The 20,840-nt window shown below is 43.2% G+C and overlaps 1 protein-coding gene across 1 annotated transcript in view; it reads right to left on the reverse strand.

The window, feature by feature from the left end:
• The window catches only part of LOC115119460 (calmodulin-regulated spectrin-associated protein 2-like), a 167,808-nt gene that overhangs the window by 32,091 nt on the left and 114,877 nt on the right, over positions 1-20,840 (reverse strand). Inside the window, 10 exon segments of the mRNA XM_065013677.1 lie at positions 10,842-11,452; positions 11,455-11,498; positions 11,701-11,881; positions 12,198-12,426; positions 12,763-12,903; positions 13,003-13,672; positions 13,812-14,184; positions 14,317-14,339; positions 14,496-14,592; positions 14,760-14,850. Of these exon segments, the coding sequence (XP_064869749.1) occupies positions 10,842-11,452; positions 11,455-11,498; positions 11,701-11,881; positions 12,198-12,426; positions 12,763-12,903; positions 13,003-13,672; positions 13,812-14,184; positions 14,317-14,339; positions 14,496-14,592; positions 14,760-14,850 (2,460 nt within the window).

A 20,840-nucleotide genomic window follows, 5' to 3' on the forward strand; every position in this document is an offset into this window, starting at 1 on the left:
CATAGTTCAGTTGGCTCCATTCTCCTAGCATAGATCAGTTGGCTTCATTCTCCTACAGTAGCATAGTTCAGTTGGCTCCATTCTCCTAGCATAGTTCAGTTGGCTCCATTCTCCTACAGTAGCATAGTTCAGTTGGCTCCATTCTCCTAGCATAGTTCAGTTGGCTCCATTCTCCTAGCATAGATCAGTTGGCTTCATTCTCCTACAGTAGCATAGTTCAGTTGGCTCCATTCTCCTAGCATAGTTCAGTTGGCTCCATTCTCCTAGCATAGTTCAGTTGGCTCCATTCTCCTAGCATAGATCAGTTGGCTCCATTCTCCTACAGTAGCATAGTTCAGTTGGCTTCATTCTCCTACAGTAGCATAGTTCAGTTGGCTCCATTCTCCTAGCATCGTTCAGTTGGCTCCATTCTCCTAGCATAGATCAGTTGGCTCCATTCTCAAACAGTAGCATAGTTCAGTTGGCTCCATTCTCCTACAGTAGCATAGATCAGTTGGCTTCATTCTCCTAGCATAGTTCAGTTGGCTCCATTCTCCTACAGTAGCATAGTTCAGTTGGCTCCATTCTCCTACAGTAGCATAGTTCAGTTAGCTCCATTCTCCTACAGTAGCATAATTCAGTTGGCTCCAATTCTCCTACAGTAGCATAATTCAGTTGGTTCCATTCTCCTACAGTAGCATAGATCAGTTGACTCCATTCTCCTACAGTAGCATAATTCAGTTGGCTCCATTCTCCTAGCATAGTTCAGTTGGCTCCATTCTCCTAGCATAGTTCAGTTGGCTCCATTGTCCTACAGTAGCATAATTCAGTTGGCTCCATTCTCCTACAGTAGCATAGTTTAGTTGGCTCCATTCTCATACAGTAACATAGTTCAGTTGGCTCCATTCTCCTACAGTAGCATAGTTCAGTTGGCTCCATTCTCCTACAGTAGCATAGTTCAGTTGGTTCCATTCTCCTACAGTAGCATAATTCAGTTGGCTCCATTCTCCTACAGTAGCATAGTTCAGTTGGCTCCATTCTCCTACAGTAGCATAGTTCAGTTGGCTCCATTCTCCTACAGTAGCATAGTTCCGTTGGCTCCATTCTCCTATAGTAGCATAGTTCAGTTGGCTCCATTCTCCTACAGTAGCATAGATCTGTTGGCTCCATTCTCCTAGCATAGCTCTGTTGGCTCCATTCTCCTAGCATAGTTCAGTTGGCTCCATTCTCCTAGCATAGTTCAGTTGGCTCCATTCTCCTACAGTAGCATAGATCAGTTGGCTCCATTCTCCTACAGTAGCATAATTCAGTTGGCTCCATTCTCCTACAGTAGCATAGTTCAGTTGGCTCCATTCTCCTACAGTAGCATAGTTCAGTTGGCTCCATTCTCCTACAGTAGCATAGTTCAGTTGGCTCCATTCTCCTAGCATATATCAGTTGGCTTCATTCTCCTACAGTAGCATAGTTCAGTTGGCTCCATTCTCCTAGCATAGTTCAGTTGGCTCCATTCTCCTACAGTAGCATAGTTCAGTTGGCTCCATTCTCCTAGCATATATCAGTTGGCTCCATTCTCCTACAGTAGCATAGATCTGTTGGCTCCATTCTCCTAGCATAGCTCTGTTGGCTCCATTCTCCTAGCATAGTTCAGTTGGCTCCATTCTCCTAGCATAGTTCAGTTGGCTCCATTCTCCTACAGTAGCATAGATCAGTTGGCTCCATTCTCCTACAGTAGCATAATTCAGTTGGCTCCATTCTCCTACAGTAGCATAGTTCAGTTGGCTCCATTCTCCTACAGTAGCATAGTTCAGTTGGCTCCATTCTCCTACAGTAGCATAGTTCAGTTGGCTCCATTCTCCTAGCATATATCAGTTGGCTTCATTCTCCTACAGTAGCATAGTTCAGTTGGCTCCATTCTCCTAGCATAGTTCAGTTGGCTCCATTCTCCTAGCATAGATCAGTTGGCTCCATTCTCCTACAGTAGCATAGTTCAGTTGGCTTCATTCTCCTACAGTAGCATAGTTCAGTTGGCTCCATTCTCCTAGCATAGTTCAGTTGGCTCCATTCTCCTAGCATAGATCAGTTGGCTCCATTCTCAAACAGTAGCATAGTTCAGTTGGCTCCATTCTCCTACAGTAGCATAGATCAGTTGGCTTCATTCTCCTAGCATAGTTCAGTTGGCTCCATTCTCCTACAGTAGCATAGTTCAGTTGGCTCCATTCCCCTACAGTAGCATAGTTCAGTTAGCTCCATTCTCCTACAGTAGCATAATTCAGTTGGCTCCAATTCTCCTACAGTAGCATAATTCAGTTGGCTCCATTCTCCTACAGTAGCATAGATCAGTTGACTCCATCCTCCTACAGTAGCATAGATCAGTTTACTCCATCCTCCTACAGTAGCATAATTCAGTTGGCTCCATTCTCCTAGCATAGTTCAGTTGGCTCCATTCTCCTAGCATAGTTCAGTTGGCTCCATTCTCCTAGCATAGTTCAGTTGGCTCCATTCTCCTAGCATAGTTCAGTTGGCTCCATTCTCCTACAATAGCATAATTCAGTTGGCTCCATTCTCCTACAGTAGCATAGTTCAGTTGGCTCCATTCTCCTACAGTAACATAGTTCAGTTGGCTCCATTCTCCTACAGTAGCATAGTTCAGTTGGCTCCATTCTCCTACAGTAGCATAGTTCAGTTGGTTCCATTCTCCTACAGTAGCATAGTTCAGTTGGCTCCATTCTCCTAGCATAGTTCAGTTGGCTCCATTCTCCTAGCATAGTTCAGTTGGCTCCATTCTCCTAGCATAGTTCAGTTGGCATAGTTCAGTTGGCTCCATTCTCCTACAGTAGCATAGTTCAGTTGGCTCCATTCTCCTACAGTAGCATAGTTCAGTTGGTTCCATTCTCCTACAGTAGCATAGTTCAGTTGGCTCCATTCTCCTACAGTAACATAGTTCAGTTGGCTCCATTCTCCTACAGTAGCATAGTTCAGTTGGCTCCATTCTCCTACAGTAGCATAGTTCAGTTGGTTCCATTCTCCTACAGTAGCATAGTTCAGTTGGTTCCAATCTCCTACAGTAGCATAATTCAGTTGGCTCCATTCTCCTACAGTAGCATAGTTCAGTTGGCTTCATTCTCCTACAGTAGCATAGTTCAGTTGGCTCCATTCTCCTAGCATAGATCAGTTGGCTCCATTCTCAAACAGTAGCATAGTTCAGTTGGCTCCATTCTCCTACAGTAGCATAGATCAGTTGGCTTCATTCTCCTAGCATAGTTCAGTTGGCTCCATTCTCCTACAGTAGCATAGTTCAGTTGGCTTCATTCTCCTACAGTAGCATAGTTCAGTTGGCTCCATTCTCCTAGCATAGATCAGTTGGCTCCATTCTCCTACAGTAGCATAGTTCAGTTAGCTCCATTCTCCTACAGTAGCATAATTCAGTTGGCTCCATTCTCCTACAGTAGCATAATTCAGTTGGCTCCATACTCCGACAGTAGCATAGATCAGTTGGCTCCATTCTCCTACAGTAGCATATTTCAGTTGGCTCCATTCTCCTAGCATAGTTCAGTTGGCTCCATTCTCCTAGCATAGTTCAGTTGGCTCCATTCTCCTACAGTAGAATAGTTCAGTTGGCTCCATTCTCCTAGCATAGTTCAGTTGGCTCCATTCTCCTAGCATAGATCAGTTGGCTTCATTCTCCTACAGTAGCATAGTTCAGTTGGCTCCATTCTCCTAGCATAGTTCAGTTGGCTCCATTCTCCTACAGTAGCATAGTTCAGTTGGCTCCATTCTCCTAGCATAGTTCAGTTGGCTCCATTCTCCTAGCATAGATCAGTTGGCTTCATTCTCCTACAGTAGCATAGTTCAGTTGGCTCCATTCTCCTAGCATAGTTCAGTTGGCTCCATTCTCCTAGCATAGTTCAGTTGGCTCCATTCTCCTAGCATAGATCAGTTGGCTCCATTCTCCTACAGTAGCATAGTTCAGTTGGCTTCATTCTCCTACAGTAGCATAGTTCAGTTGGCTCCATTCTCCTAGCATCGTTCAGTTGGCTCCATTCTCCTAGCATAGATCAGTTGGCTCCATTCTCAAACAGTAGCATAGTTCAGTTGGCTCCATTCTCCTACAGTAGCATAGATCAGTTGGCTTCATTCTCCTAGCATAGTTCAGTTGGCTCCATTCTCCTACAGTAGCATAGTTCAGTTGGCTCCATTCTCCTACAGTAGCATAGTTCAGTTAGCTCCATTCTCCTACAGTAGCATAATTCAGTTGGCTCCAATTCTCCTACAGTAGCATAATTCAGTTGGTTCCATTCTCCTACAGTAGCATAGATCAGTTGACTCCATTCTCCTACAGTAGCATAATTCAGTTGGCTCCATTCTCCTAGCATAGTTCAGTTGGCTCCATTCTCCTAGCATAGTTCAGTTGGCTCCATTGTCCTACAGTAGCATAATTCAGTTGGCTCCATTCTCCTACAGTAGCATAGTTTAGTTGGCTCCATTCTCATACAGTAACATAGTTCAGTTAGCTCCATTCTCCTACAGTAGCATAATTCAGTTGGCTCCATTCTCCTACAGTAGCATAATTCAGTTGGCTCCATTCTCCTACAGTAGCATAGATCAGTTGGCTCCATTCTCCTACAGTAGCATAGTTCAGATGGCTCCATTCTCCTAGCATAGTTCAGTTGGCTCCATTCTCCTAGCATAGTTCAGTTGGCTCCATTCTCCTACAGTAGAATAGTTCAGTTGGCTCCATTCTCCTAGCATAGATCAGTTGGCTCCATTCTCCTACAGTAGCATAGTTCAGTTGGCTCCATTCTCCTAGCATAGTTCAGTTGGCTCCATTCTCCTACAGTAGCATAGTTCAGTTGGCTCCATTCTCCTAGCATAGTTCAGTTGGCTCCATTCTCCTAGCATAGATCAGTTGGCTTCATTCTCCTACAGTAGCATAGTTCAGTTGGCTCCATTCTCCTAGCATAGTTCAGTTGGCTCCATTCTCCTAGCATAGTTCAGTTGGCTCCATTCTCCTAGCATAGATCAGTTGGCTCCATTCTCCTACAGTAGCATAGTTCAGTTGGCTTCATTCTCCTACAGTAGCATAGTTCAGTTGGCTCCATTCTCCTAGCATCGTTCAGTTAGCTCCATTCTCCTAGCATAGATCAGTTGGCTCCATTCTCAAACAGTAGCATAGTTCAGTTGGCTCCATTCTCCTACAGTAGCATAGATCAGTTGGCTTCATTCTCCTAGCATAGTTCAGTTGGCTCCATTCTCCTACAGTAGCATAGTTCAGTTGGCTCCATTCTCCTACAGTAGCATAGTTCAGTTAGCTCCATTCTCCTACAGTAGCATAATTCAGTTGGCTCCATTCTCCTACAGTAGCATAATTCAGTTGGCTCCATTCTCCTACAGTAGCATAGATCAGTTGACTCCATTCTCCTACAGTAGCATAATTCAGTTGGCTCCATTCTCCTAGCATAGTTCAGTTGGCTCCATTCTCCTAGCATAGTTCAGTTGGCTCCATTCTCCTAGCATAGTTCAGTTGGCTCCATTCTCCTAGCATAGTTCAGTTGGCTCCATTGTCCTACAGTAGCATAATTCAGTTGGCTCCATTCTCCTACAGTAGCATAGTTCAGTTGGCTCCATTCTCATACAGTAACATAGTTCAGTTGGCTCCATTCTCCTACAGTAGCATAGTTCAGTTGGCTCCATTCTCCTACAGTAGCATAGTTCAGTTGGTTCCATTCTCCTACAGTAGCATAGTTCAGTTGGCTCCATTCTCCTACAGTAACATAGTTCAGTTGGCTCCATTCTCCTACAGTAGCATAGTTCAGTTGGCTCCATTCTCCTACAGTAGCATAGTTCAGTTGGTTCCATTCTCCTACAGTAGCATAGTTCAGTTGGTTCCAATCTCCTACAGTAGCATAATTCAGTTGGCTCCATTCTCCTACAGTAGCATAGTTCAGTTGGCTTCATTCTCCTACAGTAGCATAGTTCAGTTGGCTCCATTCTCCTAGCATAGATCAGTTGGCTCCATTCTCAAACAGTAGCATAGTTCAGTTGGCTCCATTCTCCTACAGTAGCATAGATCAGTTGGCTTCATTCTCCTAGCATAGTTCAGTTGGCTCCATTCTCCTACAGTAGCATAGTTCAGTTGGCTTCATTCTCCTACAGTAGCATAGTTCAGTTGGCTCCATTCTCCTAGCATAGATCAGTTGGCTCCATTCTCCTACAGTAGCATAGTTCAGTTAGCTCCATTCTCCTACAGTAGCATAATTCAGTTGGCTCCATTCTCCTACAGTAGCATAATTCAGTTGGCTCCATACTCCTACAGTAGCATAGATCAGTTGGCTCCATTCTCCTACAGTAGCATATTTCAGTTGGCTCCATTCTCCTAGCATAGTTCAGTTGGCTCCATTCTCCTAGCATAGTTCAGTTGGCTCCATTCTCCTACAGTAGAATAGTTCAGTTGGCTCCATTCTCCTAGCATAGTTCAGTTGGCTCCATTCTCCTAGCATAGATCAGTTGGCTTCATTCTCCTACAGTAGCATAGTTCAGTTGGCTCCATTCTCCTAGCATAGTTCAGTTGGCTCCATTCTCCTACAGTAGCATAGTTCAGTTGGCTCCATTCTCCTAGCATAGTTCAGTTGGCTCCATTCTCCTAGCATAGATCAGTTGGCTTCATTCTCCTACAGTAGCATAGTTCAGTTGGCTCCATTCTCCTAGCATAGTTCAGTTGGCTCCATTCTCCTAGCATAGTTCAGTTGGCTCCATTCTCCTAGCATAGATCAGTTGGCTCCATTCTCCTACAGTAGCATAGTTCAGTTGGCTTCATTCTCCTACAGTAGCATAGTTCAGTTGGCTCCATTCTCCTAGCATCGTTCAGTTGGCTCCATTCTCCTAGCATAGATCAGTTGGCTCCATTCTCAAACAGTAGCATAGTTCAGTTGGCTCCATTCTCCTACAGTAGCATAGATCAGTTGGCTTCATTCTCCTAGCATAGTTCAGTTGGCTCCATTCTCCTACAGTAGCATAGTTCAGTTGGCTCCATTCTCCTACAGTAGCATAGTTCAGTTAGCTCCATTCTCCTACAGTAGCATAATTCAGTTGGCTCCAATTCTCCTACAGTAGCATAATTCAGTTGGTTCCATTCTCCTACAGTAGCATAGATCAGTTGACTCCATTCTCCTACAGTAGCATAATTCAGTTGGCTCCATTCTCCTAGCATAGTTCAGTTGGCTCCATTCTCCTAGCATAGTTCAGTTGGCTCCATTGTCCTACAGTAGCATAATTCAGTTGGCTCCATTCTCCTACAGTAGCATAGTTTAGTTGGCTCCATTCTCATACAGTAACATAGTTCAGTTGGCTCCATTCTCCTACAGTAGCATAGTTCAGTTGGCTCCATTCTCCTACAGTAGCATAGTTCAGTTGGTTCCATTCTCCTACAGTAGCATAATTCAGTTGGCTCCATTCTCCTACAGTAGCATAGTTCAGTTGGCTCCATTCTCCTACAGTAGCATAGTTCAGTTGGCTCCATTCTCCTACAGTAGCATAGTTCCGTTGGCTCCATTCTCCTATAGTAGCATAGTTCAGTTGGCTCCATTCTCCTACAGTAGCATAGATCTGTTGGCTCCATTCTCCTAGCATAGCTCTGTTGGCTCCATTCTCCTAGCATAGTTCAGTTGGCTCCATTCTCCTAGCATAGTTCAGTTGGCTCCATTCTCCTACAGTAGCATAGATCAGTTGGCTCCATTCTCCTACAGTAGCATAATTCAGTTGGCTCCATTCTCCTACAGTAGCATAGTTCAGTTGGCTCCATTCTCCTACAGTAGCATAGTTCAGTTGGCTCCATTCTCCTACAGTAGCATAGTTCAGTTGGCTCCATTCTCCTAGCATATATCAGTTGGCTTCATTCTCCTACAGTAGCATAGTTCAGTTGGCTCCATTCTCCTAGCATAGTTCAGTTGGCTCCATTCTCCTACAGTAGCATAGTTCAGTTGGCTCCATTCTCCTAGCATATATCAGTTGGCTCCATTCTCCTACAGTAGCATAGATCTGTTGGCTCCATTCTCCTAGCATAGCTCTGTTGGCTCCATTCTCCTAGCATAGTTCAGTTGGCTCCATTCTCCTAGCATAGTTCAGTTGGCTCCATTCTCCTACAGTAGCATAGATCAGTTGGCTCCATTCTCCTACAGTAGCATAATTCAGTTGGCTCCATTCTCCTACAGTAGCATAGTTCAGTTGGCTCCATTCTCCTACAGTAGCATAGTTCAGTTGGCTCCATTCTCCTACAGTAGCATAGTTCAGTTGGCTCCATTCTCCTAGCATATATCAGTTGGCTTCATTCTCCTACAGTAGCATAGTTCAGTTGGCTCCATTCTCCTAGCATAGTTCAGTTGGCTCCATTCTCCTAGCATAGATCAGTTGGCTCCATTCTCCTACAGTAGCATAGTTCAGTTGGCTTCATTCTCCTACAGTAGCATAGTTCAGTTGGCTCCATTCTCCTAGCATAGTTCAGTTGGCTCCATTCTCCTAGCATAGATCAGTTGGCTCCATTCTCAAACAGTAGCATAGTTCAGTTGGCTCCATTCTCCTACAGTAGCATAGATCAGTTGGCTTCATTCTCCTAGCATAGTTCAGTTGGCTCCATTCTCCTACAGTAGCATAGTTCAGTTGGCTCCATTCCCCTACAGTAGCATAGTTCAGTTAGCTCCATTCTCCTACAGTAGCATAATTCAGTTGGCTCCAATTCTCCTACAGTAGCATAATTCAGTTGGCTCCATTCTCCTACAGTAGCATAGATCAGTTGACTCCATCCTCCTACAGTAGCATAGATCAGTTTACTCCATCCTCCTACAGTAGCATAATTCAGTTGGCTCCATTCTCCTAGCATAGTTCAGTTGGCTCCATTCTCCTAGCATAGTTCAGTTGGCTCCATTCTCCTAGCATAGTTCAGTTGGCTCCATTCTCCTACAATAGCATAATTCAGTTGGCTCCATTCTCCTACAGTAGCATAGTTCAGTTGGCTCCATTCTCCTACAGTAACATAGTTCAGTTGGCTCCATTCTCCTACAGTAGCATAGTTCAGTTGGCTCCATTCTCCTACAGTAGCATAGTTCAGTTGGTTCCATTCTCCTACAGTAGCATAGTTCAGTTGGTTCCATTCTCCTACAGTAGCATAGTTCAGTTGGCTCCATTCTCCTACAGTAGCATAGTTCAGTTGGCTCCATTCTCCTACAGTAGCATAGTTCAGTTGGCTCCATTCTCCTACAGTAGTATAGCTCTGTTGGCTCCATTCTCCTAGCATAGCTCTGTTGGCTCCATTCTCCTAGCATAGTTCAGTTGGCTCCATTCTCCTAGCATAGTTCAGTTGGCTCCATTCTCCTACAGTAGCATAGTTCAGTTGGTTCCATTCTCCTACAGTAGCATAATTCAGTTGGCTCCATTCTCCTACAGTAGCATAGTTCAGTTGGCTCCATTCTCCTACAGTAGCATAGTTCAGTTGGCTCCATTCTCCTACAGTAGCATAGTTCAGTTGGCTCCATTCTCCTACAGTAGCATAGCTCTGTTGGCTCCATTCTCCTAGCATAGCTCTGTTGGCTCCATTCTCCTAGCATAGTTCAGTTGGCTCCATTCTCCTAGCATAGTTCAGTTGGCTCCATTCTCCTACAGTAGCATAATTCAGTTGGCTCCATTCTCCTACAGTAGCATAGTTCAGTTGGCTCCATTCTCCTACAGTAGCATAGTTCAGTTGGCTCCATTCTCCTAGCATAGTTCAGGTGGCTCCATTCTCCTACAGTAGCATAATTCAGTTGGCTCCATTCTCCTACAGTAGCATAGTTCAGTTGGCTCCATTCTCCTACAGTAACATAGTTCAGTTGGCTCGATTCTCCTACAGTAGCATAGTTCAGTTGGCTCCATTCTCCTACAGTAGCATAGTTCAGTTGGTTCCATTCTCCTACAGTAGCATAGTTCAGTTGGTTCCATTCTCCTACAGTAGCATAATTCAGTTGGCTCCATTCTCCTACAGTAGCATAGTTCAGTTGGCTCCATTCTCCTACAGTAGCATAGTTCAGTTGGCTCCATTCTCCTACAGTAGCATAGTTCAGTTGGCTCCATTCTCCTACAGTAGCATAGCTCTGTTGGCTCCATTCTCCTAGCATAGCTCTGTTGGCTCCATTCTCCTAGCATAGTTCAGTTGGCTCCATTCTCCTAGCATAGTTCAGTTGGCTCCATTCTCCTACAGTAGCATAGATCAGTTGGCTCCATTCTCCTACAGTAGCATAGTTCAGTTGGCTCCATTCTCCTACAGTAGCATAGTTCAGTTGGCTCCATTGTCCTACAGTAGCATAGTTCAGTTGGCTCCATTCTCCTACAGTAGCATAGTTCAGTTGGCTCCATTCTCCTAGGATAGTTCAGTTGGCTCCATTCTCCTACAGTAGCATAGTTCAGTTGGCTCCATTCTCCTACAGTAGCATAGTTCGGTTGGCTCCATTCTCCTACAGTAGCATAGTTCAGTTGGCTCCATTCTCCTACAGTAGCATAGTTCAGTTGGCTCCATTCTCCTACAGTAGTATAGTTCAGTTGGCTCCCTTCTAGCATCGCTCAGCGGTTTACTACTCTAGCAGTACACACAATTACTGTCCCAGACCCAGAAGAAGTCATGGTTCATGAGTCATCCCATAGTTCATGTTGTGCCAGACACACAGTTCTGCATGAACATTATACTGTCCTGTTGCTTTTACATTGCTTACACTGTACACATAACTTTAATATTTTATGATTATAACAAAAATGGATCAATGAACGCATTCAACATTTTAGAGTTGTAACATGCTAAATACAGTACTTGTACCGTCATCTCACAATTCTGAAATTCCTACCTTGTAGAAGAACCCACAGCACATTTTCTGGTCCTCTCCGTACAGCTCTCCACTCAACGCCAGACCCTGTCCTCCCAGAGGCTTCAGTGCGGACATTGGTACTTCTATCAGGTCTCTACTGGGCTGGACCAGCACCTCTGCCAACTTCTCCGTCCTTCCATCTCTCCTCTCCTCCTTCCCTTCCTGCTCTCTCCCTTTAGTGGGCGAGGAGGGGTGAGTGCCTGCACTCCTTATCCCCGCCTCTGCTACCTCTGGCTGTGTCTCAGGCTGCTCATTTTGGTTCTGGGGCTCCTCTGCTCCCCCTGGGGCCCCTCCCTCCTTGCCCTCTTCTGTGGCCCCAGGACCCTCATCATGTCCCAGGTAGGCAAAGGAGGTGACCTGGGTCTGGCTCGGGGAGAAGCGTCTTAGCCTGGGCAGACTGTCCACGGACGTGGGGGTGTTGAGCATCCGTCTTAAGGGAGTTACCTTGAGCTCGCTGGGGCGTGGGGTACGGGGGGTGTGAGGGGTGCTGGCGTGGAAGGAGGCTGGTCGGCGCTTGAGGCCGCCAGGGGAACGGTGGGGGGCGCGGGGGGAACCTCCGGCAGAGGACAGGATGGGGGACATGGACCCCACGGACCCCGGCCGGCTACGCTGTTTCGCCGGAGCTTCCGTAGCTGCCTGTAGAGAGAGTAGAAATGTGGAATTACATTTTTGCAATGATAACTAACCAAGCGATAATAGTATTGCGATAATTGATACCACAATGAAAACACATGGTTTTAGTCTAAATATCATGCCATTCTAATGCACAATTTATGTGTATTGATTACTATACCTGTATGTGTGTCTGTGTGTGTGTGTGTGTGTGTGTCAGTGGTACCTGTGTGGTGAGGGCGCTGGAGGAGGTATGACCCAGGACTGTTGCTGTTCCCTCATGGCCATGATCCTGTCCTGCTGCTGAGCCAGCCGCTGCATCTCCGTCTGCAGGAACCCCAGGGACGTGTTCAGCCTCTCGATGGAGCTAGTGTACTCAGCCACGTCCACCTCTCCAGCCACTAACCCTGGAGCAAGACACAGCGGACACGTCTACTTTATAAGGTGGGTATCACACATGTATACAACGGTACACATCCTGAAGTATGACTGCTCTCTAGCCTGGCCCTCTATCATTTTGTAATAATGGTCAATGGTCAATGTCGAGACAAAATTGGCAACAGAACAAACAGAGCTGGGACCAGGCTAGATTTTATTGAACCTTTATTTTTATTTGGAGTCAAAGATGAGACTAAGATGTATTTTTCAGATGCTCCAAAGAGTGGAAAATAAAAGTACAAGGCAAAGTTTTTGATTTGATCAGGAGCTATAGTGGTGACCCACCTGCACCCTCCTCGCAGGGGGACTTGGGAGCGGCTCCATCGGGCTTGCACCTCTCCGCCTGGCCCAGACTGCCTGACGAGGTGAGGAGGGGGTCTGGGGAGGATTTGTCAAGGTCTGGGCCCCCAGGGATGGGGCTGGTGGGAGAGGGGGTTATCCCTTTCCGTCTCACCACGTTGAGGAAGGCTGTCCTCCCCATCTTCTGACGATGCCGGGTGAACGCTGCCTCCACCTGAAAAAAATGACAAAAATGGTTGATTATTTCAGCACATTTTTAATAGCCAATGAACATGCTGGCTTGGTATGCTAAATTATCCAACAAGATGATGGTTCAAATGAAGTGATTTCTGATTGATAACTAACTCTAATCATTTGATTGGACTGCTCCTTTAAAAAAAACCTAGTAGACCGTTGTTTTGTTCTTTGTCTGACACAATACCCAGTCACCTAAGTAAATGGTGCACTACTTTTGAACAGAGCCCTATGGAAATAGGGAATAGGAACCCTTAGGGAATAGGATGCCAGATGCCGAAGGGAAGACTCTCTCGGAAGCTGAACTAGCCTATACCTTCTTCTTCTGGGCCTCGATGGCTCTGCGTTTCTCCTCCAGCTTCATCTTCAGGTGCACCATCTCTGAAGACAGCAGGTGGGTGTGGTCTTTGGTAGAGGGTGTGGCCGGGCTCTGGGCTGGGTGGGCGGGGCTTGAGCCCTGTGAGGGGCAGAGAGAAACACAGAGTAGGAAAAGGGACGTTGAGAGAGAAAGAGAGGGAACAGAGTAATAGATCAGAGAGACAGTTTCTCTACTGACCTCAGGTGTAGCAGTTTGTGCGGGGGGCGTGTTCGGAACATTGAGCTCGGAGCTCTCGGGGGTGGTCCCTACACTGCTCCGTCCCTCAAGCTTACGAAACTTCTGCTCTGCGAAGCTGGTCATGCGAACCACGCCTCCGCCTGAACCGCCAGAGGACGAGGCAGGGCTGGGCACATGGGACAGGGGGGCGGGGGGCACCGAGCTGGGGCATGGGCTGCTCCTCTCTCCCCTGTCTCCGTTCCTCACCCCCCTCTCTCCATCCCCCTCTGGTAGGGGACAGGATCGGGTCATAGCTTCATAGTCAGGGTCTATATCAGAGTAGTCCCTGAGGGAAGAGTTGTCCTCCTCCAAACTCTCCTGGATGTCCTCTGTCCTCACGTGGATCCCTGTGTCCACCTCATCCGTAGAGGCTGAGTTGGGGTCGGCCTCGTCCCCCCGGGCCTTAGCCGATCCTGGGTAGTCGTCAGGGTCGTCGCCTGGGTCTGGAGGTTCAGCTCCATCATGTAGGAAGAAGCCGTTGGCCCCGGGCCCCAGGCTGCCGTGGGGCCTCTCTGTGTCGTCGTGGATGATCTTCAGGGCCTCCTCGATGCTGGGCGGGGTTGACGGGCTGAGGGGTACGGGGGGTGTGCTGCCGCCCTTGCCGTTCTCTGGGAGAACGCCGTTGGAATATCTAGATTACCAGACATGTATGATAATTTATTAGACACTTATTCATAGCATCTAACAGTTAACATGTATGTAACATATTTACATTCAATATGTGTCCCCCGTACAGACATTAAAACGCGCAACAGATCCATCAGACGTACCTGCTCTGGCTCCTGTGTGGCTGAGTCTGCCCACGCCCCAGTGCTTTATGGGAGTTGTAGTTACATGCCGCCCTGTCGTAGTCCTCCTTAGGTATGTGTCCAGCACTGCAACCCTGACCGTTAACGCTAACCGGCTGAAAGGGGAGTTGGTGCCTCATGCCCTCCCGAGGTGTGTGGTGAACTTTGAACCCCCCCAGGCCGTCTGTGCTGGCAGAGCGGGTCATGCCTCGGAGGGAAGGACCCCGACAGGGAGGGGCGCTTGGGTCCCCGTCCAGAGGAATCTCAAAGGAGATGCCCCGAGACCGTCTCTCCTTAGGCCACGTCCCAACACAGCCGTCCACATAGCACATGGACGCCGACCTCTTGATCACACCTGCCAGGAACAAGGAAAATGATTAGCTTGGTTCACACAGAGTACCAGTTGTAGTTCAGAGTCGTCAGCCAGATAAGATAAAGGAGTGTTTGTGATTCTGAGGAGAGGGGTAGGTAGTTCCTGTGTTCTTACCTGAAGCAGAGTCTGGTTGAAGCCTGAGAGAGCGCGAGTGAGAGAGCAAGAGAGAGAATTTTACCAGCATACCTCCTGTAACTGCTAAGTTGAACTATGCTGGACCGTTCACAACATTGTTCAATAAGAGAAAATTAAATAACTACAGGTGATTATATTAATTCAATATTAATTCATACCTGTCGTGTTTTGGGCTGTCAGGTCTCTCCCCAAAGTCCTTTTTGGCTGGGCTACACATCGGACCCATAGTCCTGGATGAATGGGCAGGATCACAGGCTGGGTACAAACAAACACTAATCATTCTTCAGGATCCTCAAGTCAATAAAGGTGATCTGAGTTCTGGTGAAAACTGAAATATAATGTGATATGCAAATGAAGTTGATTTATCTTCATAATCCCAACCATCATCATCCTTTTTGGCTTTCAAACACCAATATCCTTACCTTGTGGGTCAAAGACTCTGGGCTGTACAAACGAAGGCTTCACCACTTCAAACCACCAGAACAGCTCTGCCATAAACACCAGGTAGTTGTTCTGCAACAGGACAAAACACAGCATAAACACCAGGTAGTTGTTCTGCAACAGGACAAAACACAGCATAAACACCAGGTAGTTGTTCTGCAACAGGACAAAACACAACATAAACACCAGGTAGTTGTTCTGCAACAGGACAAAACACAGCATAAACACCAGGTAGTTGTTCTGCAACAGGACGAAACACAACATAAACACCAGGTAGTTGTTCTGCAACAGGATAAAACACAGCATAAACACCAGGTAGTTGTTCTGCAACAGGACAAAACACAACATAAACACCAGGTAGTTGTTCTGCAACAGGACAAAACACAGCATAAACACCAGGTAGTTGTTCTGCAACAGGACAAAACACAGCATAAACACCAGGTAGTTGTTCTGCAACAGGACAAAACACAGCATAAACACCAGGTAGTTGTTCTGCAACAGGACAAAACACAGCATAAACACCAGGTAGTTGTTCTGCAACAGGACAAAACACAGCATAAACACCAGGTAGTTGTTCTGCAACAGGACAAAACACAGCATAAACACCAGGTAGTTGTTCTGCAACAGGACAAAACACAACATAAACACCAGGTAGTTGTTCTGCAACAGGACAAAACACAACATAAACACCAGGTAGTTGTTCTGCAACAGGACAAAACACAGCATAAACACCAGGTAGTTGTTCTGCAACAGGACAAAACACAGCATAAACACCAGGTAGTTGTTCTGCAACAGGACAAAACACAGCATAAACACCAGGTAGTTGTTCTGCAACAGGACAAAACACAGCATAAACACCAGGTAGTTGTTCTGCAACAGGACAAAACACAACATAAACACCAGGTAGTTGTTCTGCAACAGGACAAAACACAACATAAACACCAGGTAGTTGTTCTGCAACAGGACAAAACACAACATAAACACCAGGTAGTTGTTCTGCAACAGGACAAAACACAGCATAAACACCAGGTAGTTGTTCTGCAACAGGACGAAACACAACATAAACACCAGGTAGTTGTTCTGCAACAGGATAAAACACAGCATAAACACCAGGTAGTTGTTCTGCAACAGGACAAAACACAACATAAACACCAGGTAGTTGTTCTGCAACAGGACAAAACACAACATAAACACCAGGTAGTTGTTCTGCAACAGGACAAAACACAACATAAACACCAGGTAGTTGTTCTGCAACAGGACAAAACACAACATAAACACCAGGTAGTTGTTCTGCAACAGGACAAAACACAACATAAACACCAGGTAGTTGTTCTGCAACAGGACAAAACACAACATAAACACCAGGTAGTTGTTCTGCAACAGGACAAAACACAGCATAAACACCAGGTAGTTGTTCTGCAACAGGACAAAACACACACACAAGTTAGATAGGGGGAAAGGAAATGTAATACATCAAAATAACTGCATTTGTCCAGAAGGTGTCTCTGTTGAGACAAGTCACAGACGAGGCAACATACTGTATAGTGGCTGGTAGATCAATGATGAGGTCAGGGATAGCAGGTAAAGCTGCCTCCAAGCTACCCTGGTTGCTAAGTAACTGAGTGTGGGTGTGTGTGTTATTGGCAGCCTCAGATTTCTCCGTTACCTCAACATCTAGTGTATAGTGGAGAAAACGGATATATATTAGAGTGTGCCATAGACACACACAACACAGAGTATAATATGGCTTCATTCCTTTAATGATTCATCCACTTCTTCTGACTGGGCCTCTCAACCTCCCCGCAAACTAAGACTGGACTGAAGATTTCAAAACATTGTTGCTTGGATATTCCCCTTTGGATTGTCAAGAGCTTTTGGACATTGAGTTTAGAGTGTAGGACACCCACCCACGCTGTGGTGGTCTGGTTAGGGGTTCTGGAGAAAGTTTGGCCAGTAGTGAGTTGGCTCCATGCCTGGGCCTTTAGCTGCTCTTCAGGACACGTTCTCTCACTCTCTGCCCCTCCCTGAGACGCTTGTTGCACTGTGACCAGTCTATACACACCCAGTGGTACATGGTGTGTGTGTGTGTGTGTGTGTGTGTGTGTGTGTGTGTGTGTATACACACGACAGGCCAAAGGGGGCCCTGTGCCCCCTATTGGTTGTGTTTGTCTCACTAAATAGGAGGTTGGTACAAACACACACACACACACACAGTCTAAGGAAAGGACACAGTGTGCCAACAGTTAGGGGCAGGACCAGAATCCCAATTGGTTCTGACTAATGTTCCTATACTACATGTTACGCATTCTAGCAGTCTATAACCACATTACATGGTTACATTACATAGTTACATTACATGTTTACATTACATGTTCACATTACATTACATGTTTACATCACATGGTTACATTACATTACATGGTTACCTTACATGTTTACATTGCATGTTTACATTACATGGTTACATTACATTACATGGTTACATTACATAGTTACATTACATGTTTACATTACATAGTTACATTACATGTTTACATTACATGGTTACATTACATAGTTACATTACATGGTTACATTACATAGTTGCATTACATGGTTACATTACATGGTTACATTACATGTTTACATTACATGTTTACATTACATAGTTACATTACATAGTTACATTACATGGTTACATTACATAGTTACATTACATGGTTACATTACATAGTTGCATTACATGGTTACATTACATGGTTACATTACATAGTTACATTACATGGTTACATTACATGGTTACATTACATGGTTACATTACATAGTTACATTACATAGTTACATTACATGGTTACATTACATGGTTACATTACATAGTTACATTACATGGTTACATTACATTACATGGTTACATTACATAGTTACATTACATGGTTACATTACATGGTTACATTACATAGTTACATTACATGGTTACATTACATAGTTACATTACATGTTTACATTACATGGTTACATTACATGGTTACATTACATAGTTACATTACATGGTTACATTACATGGTTACATTACATGGTTACATTACATAGTTACATTACATGGTTACATTACATGGTTACATTACATAGTTACATTACATGGTTACATTACATGGTTACATTACATTACATGGTTACATTACATGGTTACATTACACATTCTGTATGAATGAGCAGTAAATCAGAACTCATTATGTATTATTTGTAGCACATAAATAATCAACAGTTCTGTCATCCTCTGATAGAAAAGGGCAAAACAACAGAGGCAGGGAGAGGCAGGGAGAGACAGAGAGACAGGCACAGAGAAAATAGCATGCCACTTCTCTCTAAGCAGCCTCTGTCTGTCTGTCTTAAGGGGAGAGCTTGGCTAGCTAAAGGGTCCTGTCTGTTTTGGAATAGCAACACACACACACACACACACACACACACACACACACACACACACACACACACACACACACACACACACACACACACCAACGCTTATTTGACTTTGCGGAACAGTCAGTATGGCAAAATGTCCCCTCCTATACACACACACACACCCATATCATTACTAACTCTATGTATCATTACTAACTCTATGCATCATTACTAACTATATGCATCATTACTAACTATATGCATCATTACTAACTATATGCATCATTACTAACTCTATGTATCATTACTAACTCTATGCATCATTACTAACTCTAACTATGTATCATTACTAACTCTATGCATCATTACTAACTCTATGTATCATTACTAACTCTATGTATCATTACTAACTATGTATCATTACTAACTCTATGTATCATTACTAACTCTATGTATCATTACTAACTCTATGCATCATTACTAACTCTATGCATCATTACTAACTCTATGAATCATTACTAACTCTATGTATCATTACTAACTCTATGTATCATTACTAACTCTATGAATCATTACTAACTCTATGTATCATTACTAACTCTATGTATCATTACTAACTCTATGTATCATTACTAACTCTATGCATCATTACTAACTCTAACTCTATGCATCATTACTAACTCTAACTCTATGCATCATTACTAACTCTATGTATCATTACTAACTCTATGAATCATTACTAACTCTATGTATCATTACTAACTCTATGTATCATTACTAACTCTATGTATCATTACTAACTCTATGCATCATTACTAACTCTAACTCTATGTATCATTACTAACTCTAACTCTATGTATCATTACTAACTCTATGCATCATTACTAACTCTAACTCTATGAATCATTACTAACTCTATGTATCATTACTAACTCTAACTCTATGTATCATTACTAACTCTATGCATCATTACTAACTCTATGTATCATTACTAACTCTATGTATCATTACTAACTCTATGTATCATTACTAACTCTATGCATCATTACTAACTATGTATCATTACTAACTCTATGCATCATTACTAACTATGTATCATTACTAACTCTATGCATCATTACTAACTATGTATCATTACTAACTCTAACTCTATGTATCATTACTAACTCTATGTATCATTACTAACTCTATGTATCATTACTAACTCTATGTATCATTACTAACTCTATGTATCATTACTAACTATGTATCATTACTAACTCTATGCATCATTACTAACTATGTATCATTACTAACTCTATGCATCATTACTAACTATGTATCATTACTAACTCTAACTCTATGTATCATTACTAACTCTATGTATCATTACTAACTCTATGTATCATTACTAACTCTATGTATCATTACTAACTCTATGTATCATTACTAACTATGTATCATTACTAACTCTATGCATCATTACTAACTATGTATCATTACTAACTCTATGTATCATTACTAACTCTATGTATCATTACTAACTCTATGCATCATTACTAACTCTATGTATCATTACTAACTCTATGTATCATTACTAACTCTATGCATCATTACTAACTATGTATCATTACTAACTCTATGTATCATTACTAACTCTATGTATCATTACTAACTCTATGTATCATTACTAACTCTATGTATCATTACTAACTCTATGCATCATTACTAACTCTATGTATCATTACTAACTCTATGTATCATTACTAACTCTATGCATCATTACTAACTCTAACTATGTATCATTACTAACTCTATGCATCATTACTAACTCTATGTATCATTACTAACTCTATGTATCATTACTAACTATGTATCATTACTAACTCTATGTATCATTACTAACTCTATGTATCATTACTAACTCTATGCATCATTACTAACTCTATGCATCATTACTAACTCTATGAATCATTACTAACTCTATGTATCATTACTAACTCTATGTATCATTACTAACTCTATGAATCATTACTAACTCTATGTATCATTACTAACTCTATGTATCATTACTAACTCTATGTATCATTACTAACTCTATGCATCATTACTAACTCTAACTCTATGCATCATTACTAACTCTAACTCTATGCATCATTACTAACTCTATGTATCATTACTAACTCTATGAATCATTACTAACTCTATGTATCATTACTAACTCTATGTATCATTACTAACTCTATGTATCATTACTAACTCTATGCATCATTACTAACTCTAACTCTATGAATCATTACTAACTCTATGTATCATTACTAACTCTAACTCTATGTATCATTACTAACTCTATGTATCATTACTAACTCTATGTATCATTACTAACTCTAACTCTATGTATCATTACTAACTCTATGTATCATTACTAACTCTAACTCTATGTATCATTACTAACTCTATGTATCATTACTAACTCTAACTCTATGTATCATTACTAACTCTATGTATCATTACTAACTCTATGTATCATTACTAACTCTATGTATCATTACTAACTCTATGCATCATTACTAACTCTATGCATCATTACTAACTATGTATCATTACTAACTCTATGTATCATTACTAACTCTATGCATCATTACTAACTCTAACTATGTATCATTACTAACTCTATGCATCATTACTAACTCTATGTATCA

The sequence above is a fragment of the Oncorhynchus nerka genome, linkage group LG9b (genome assembly GCF_034236695.1).
Source record: "Oncorhynchus nerka isolate Pitt River linkage group LG9b, Oner_Uvic_2.0, whole genome shotgun sequence".
In the NCBI taxonomy this organism is placed as follows: Eukaryota; Metazoa; Chordata; class Actinopteri; order Salmoniformes; family Salmonidae; genus Oncorhynchus; species Oncorhynchus nerka.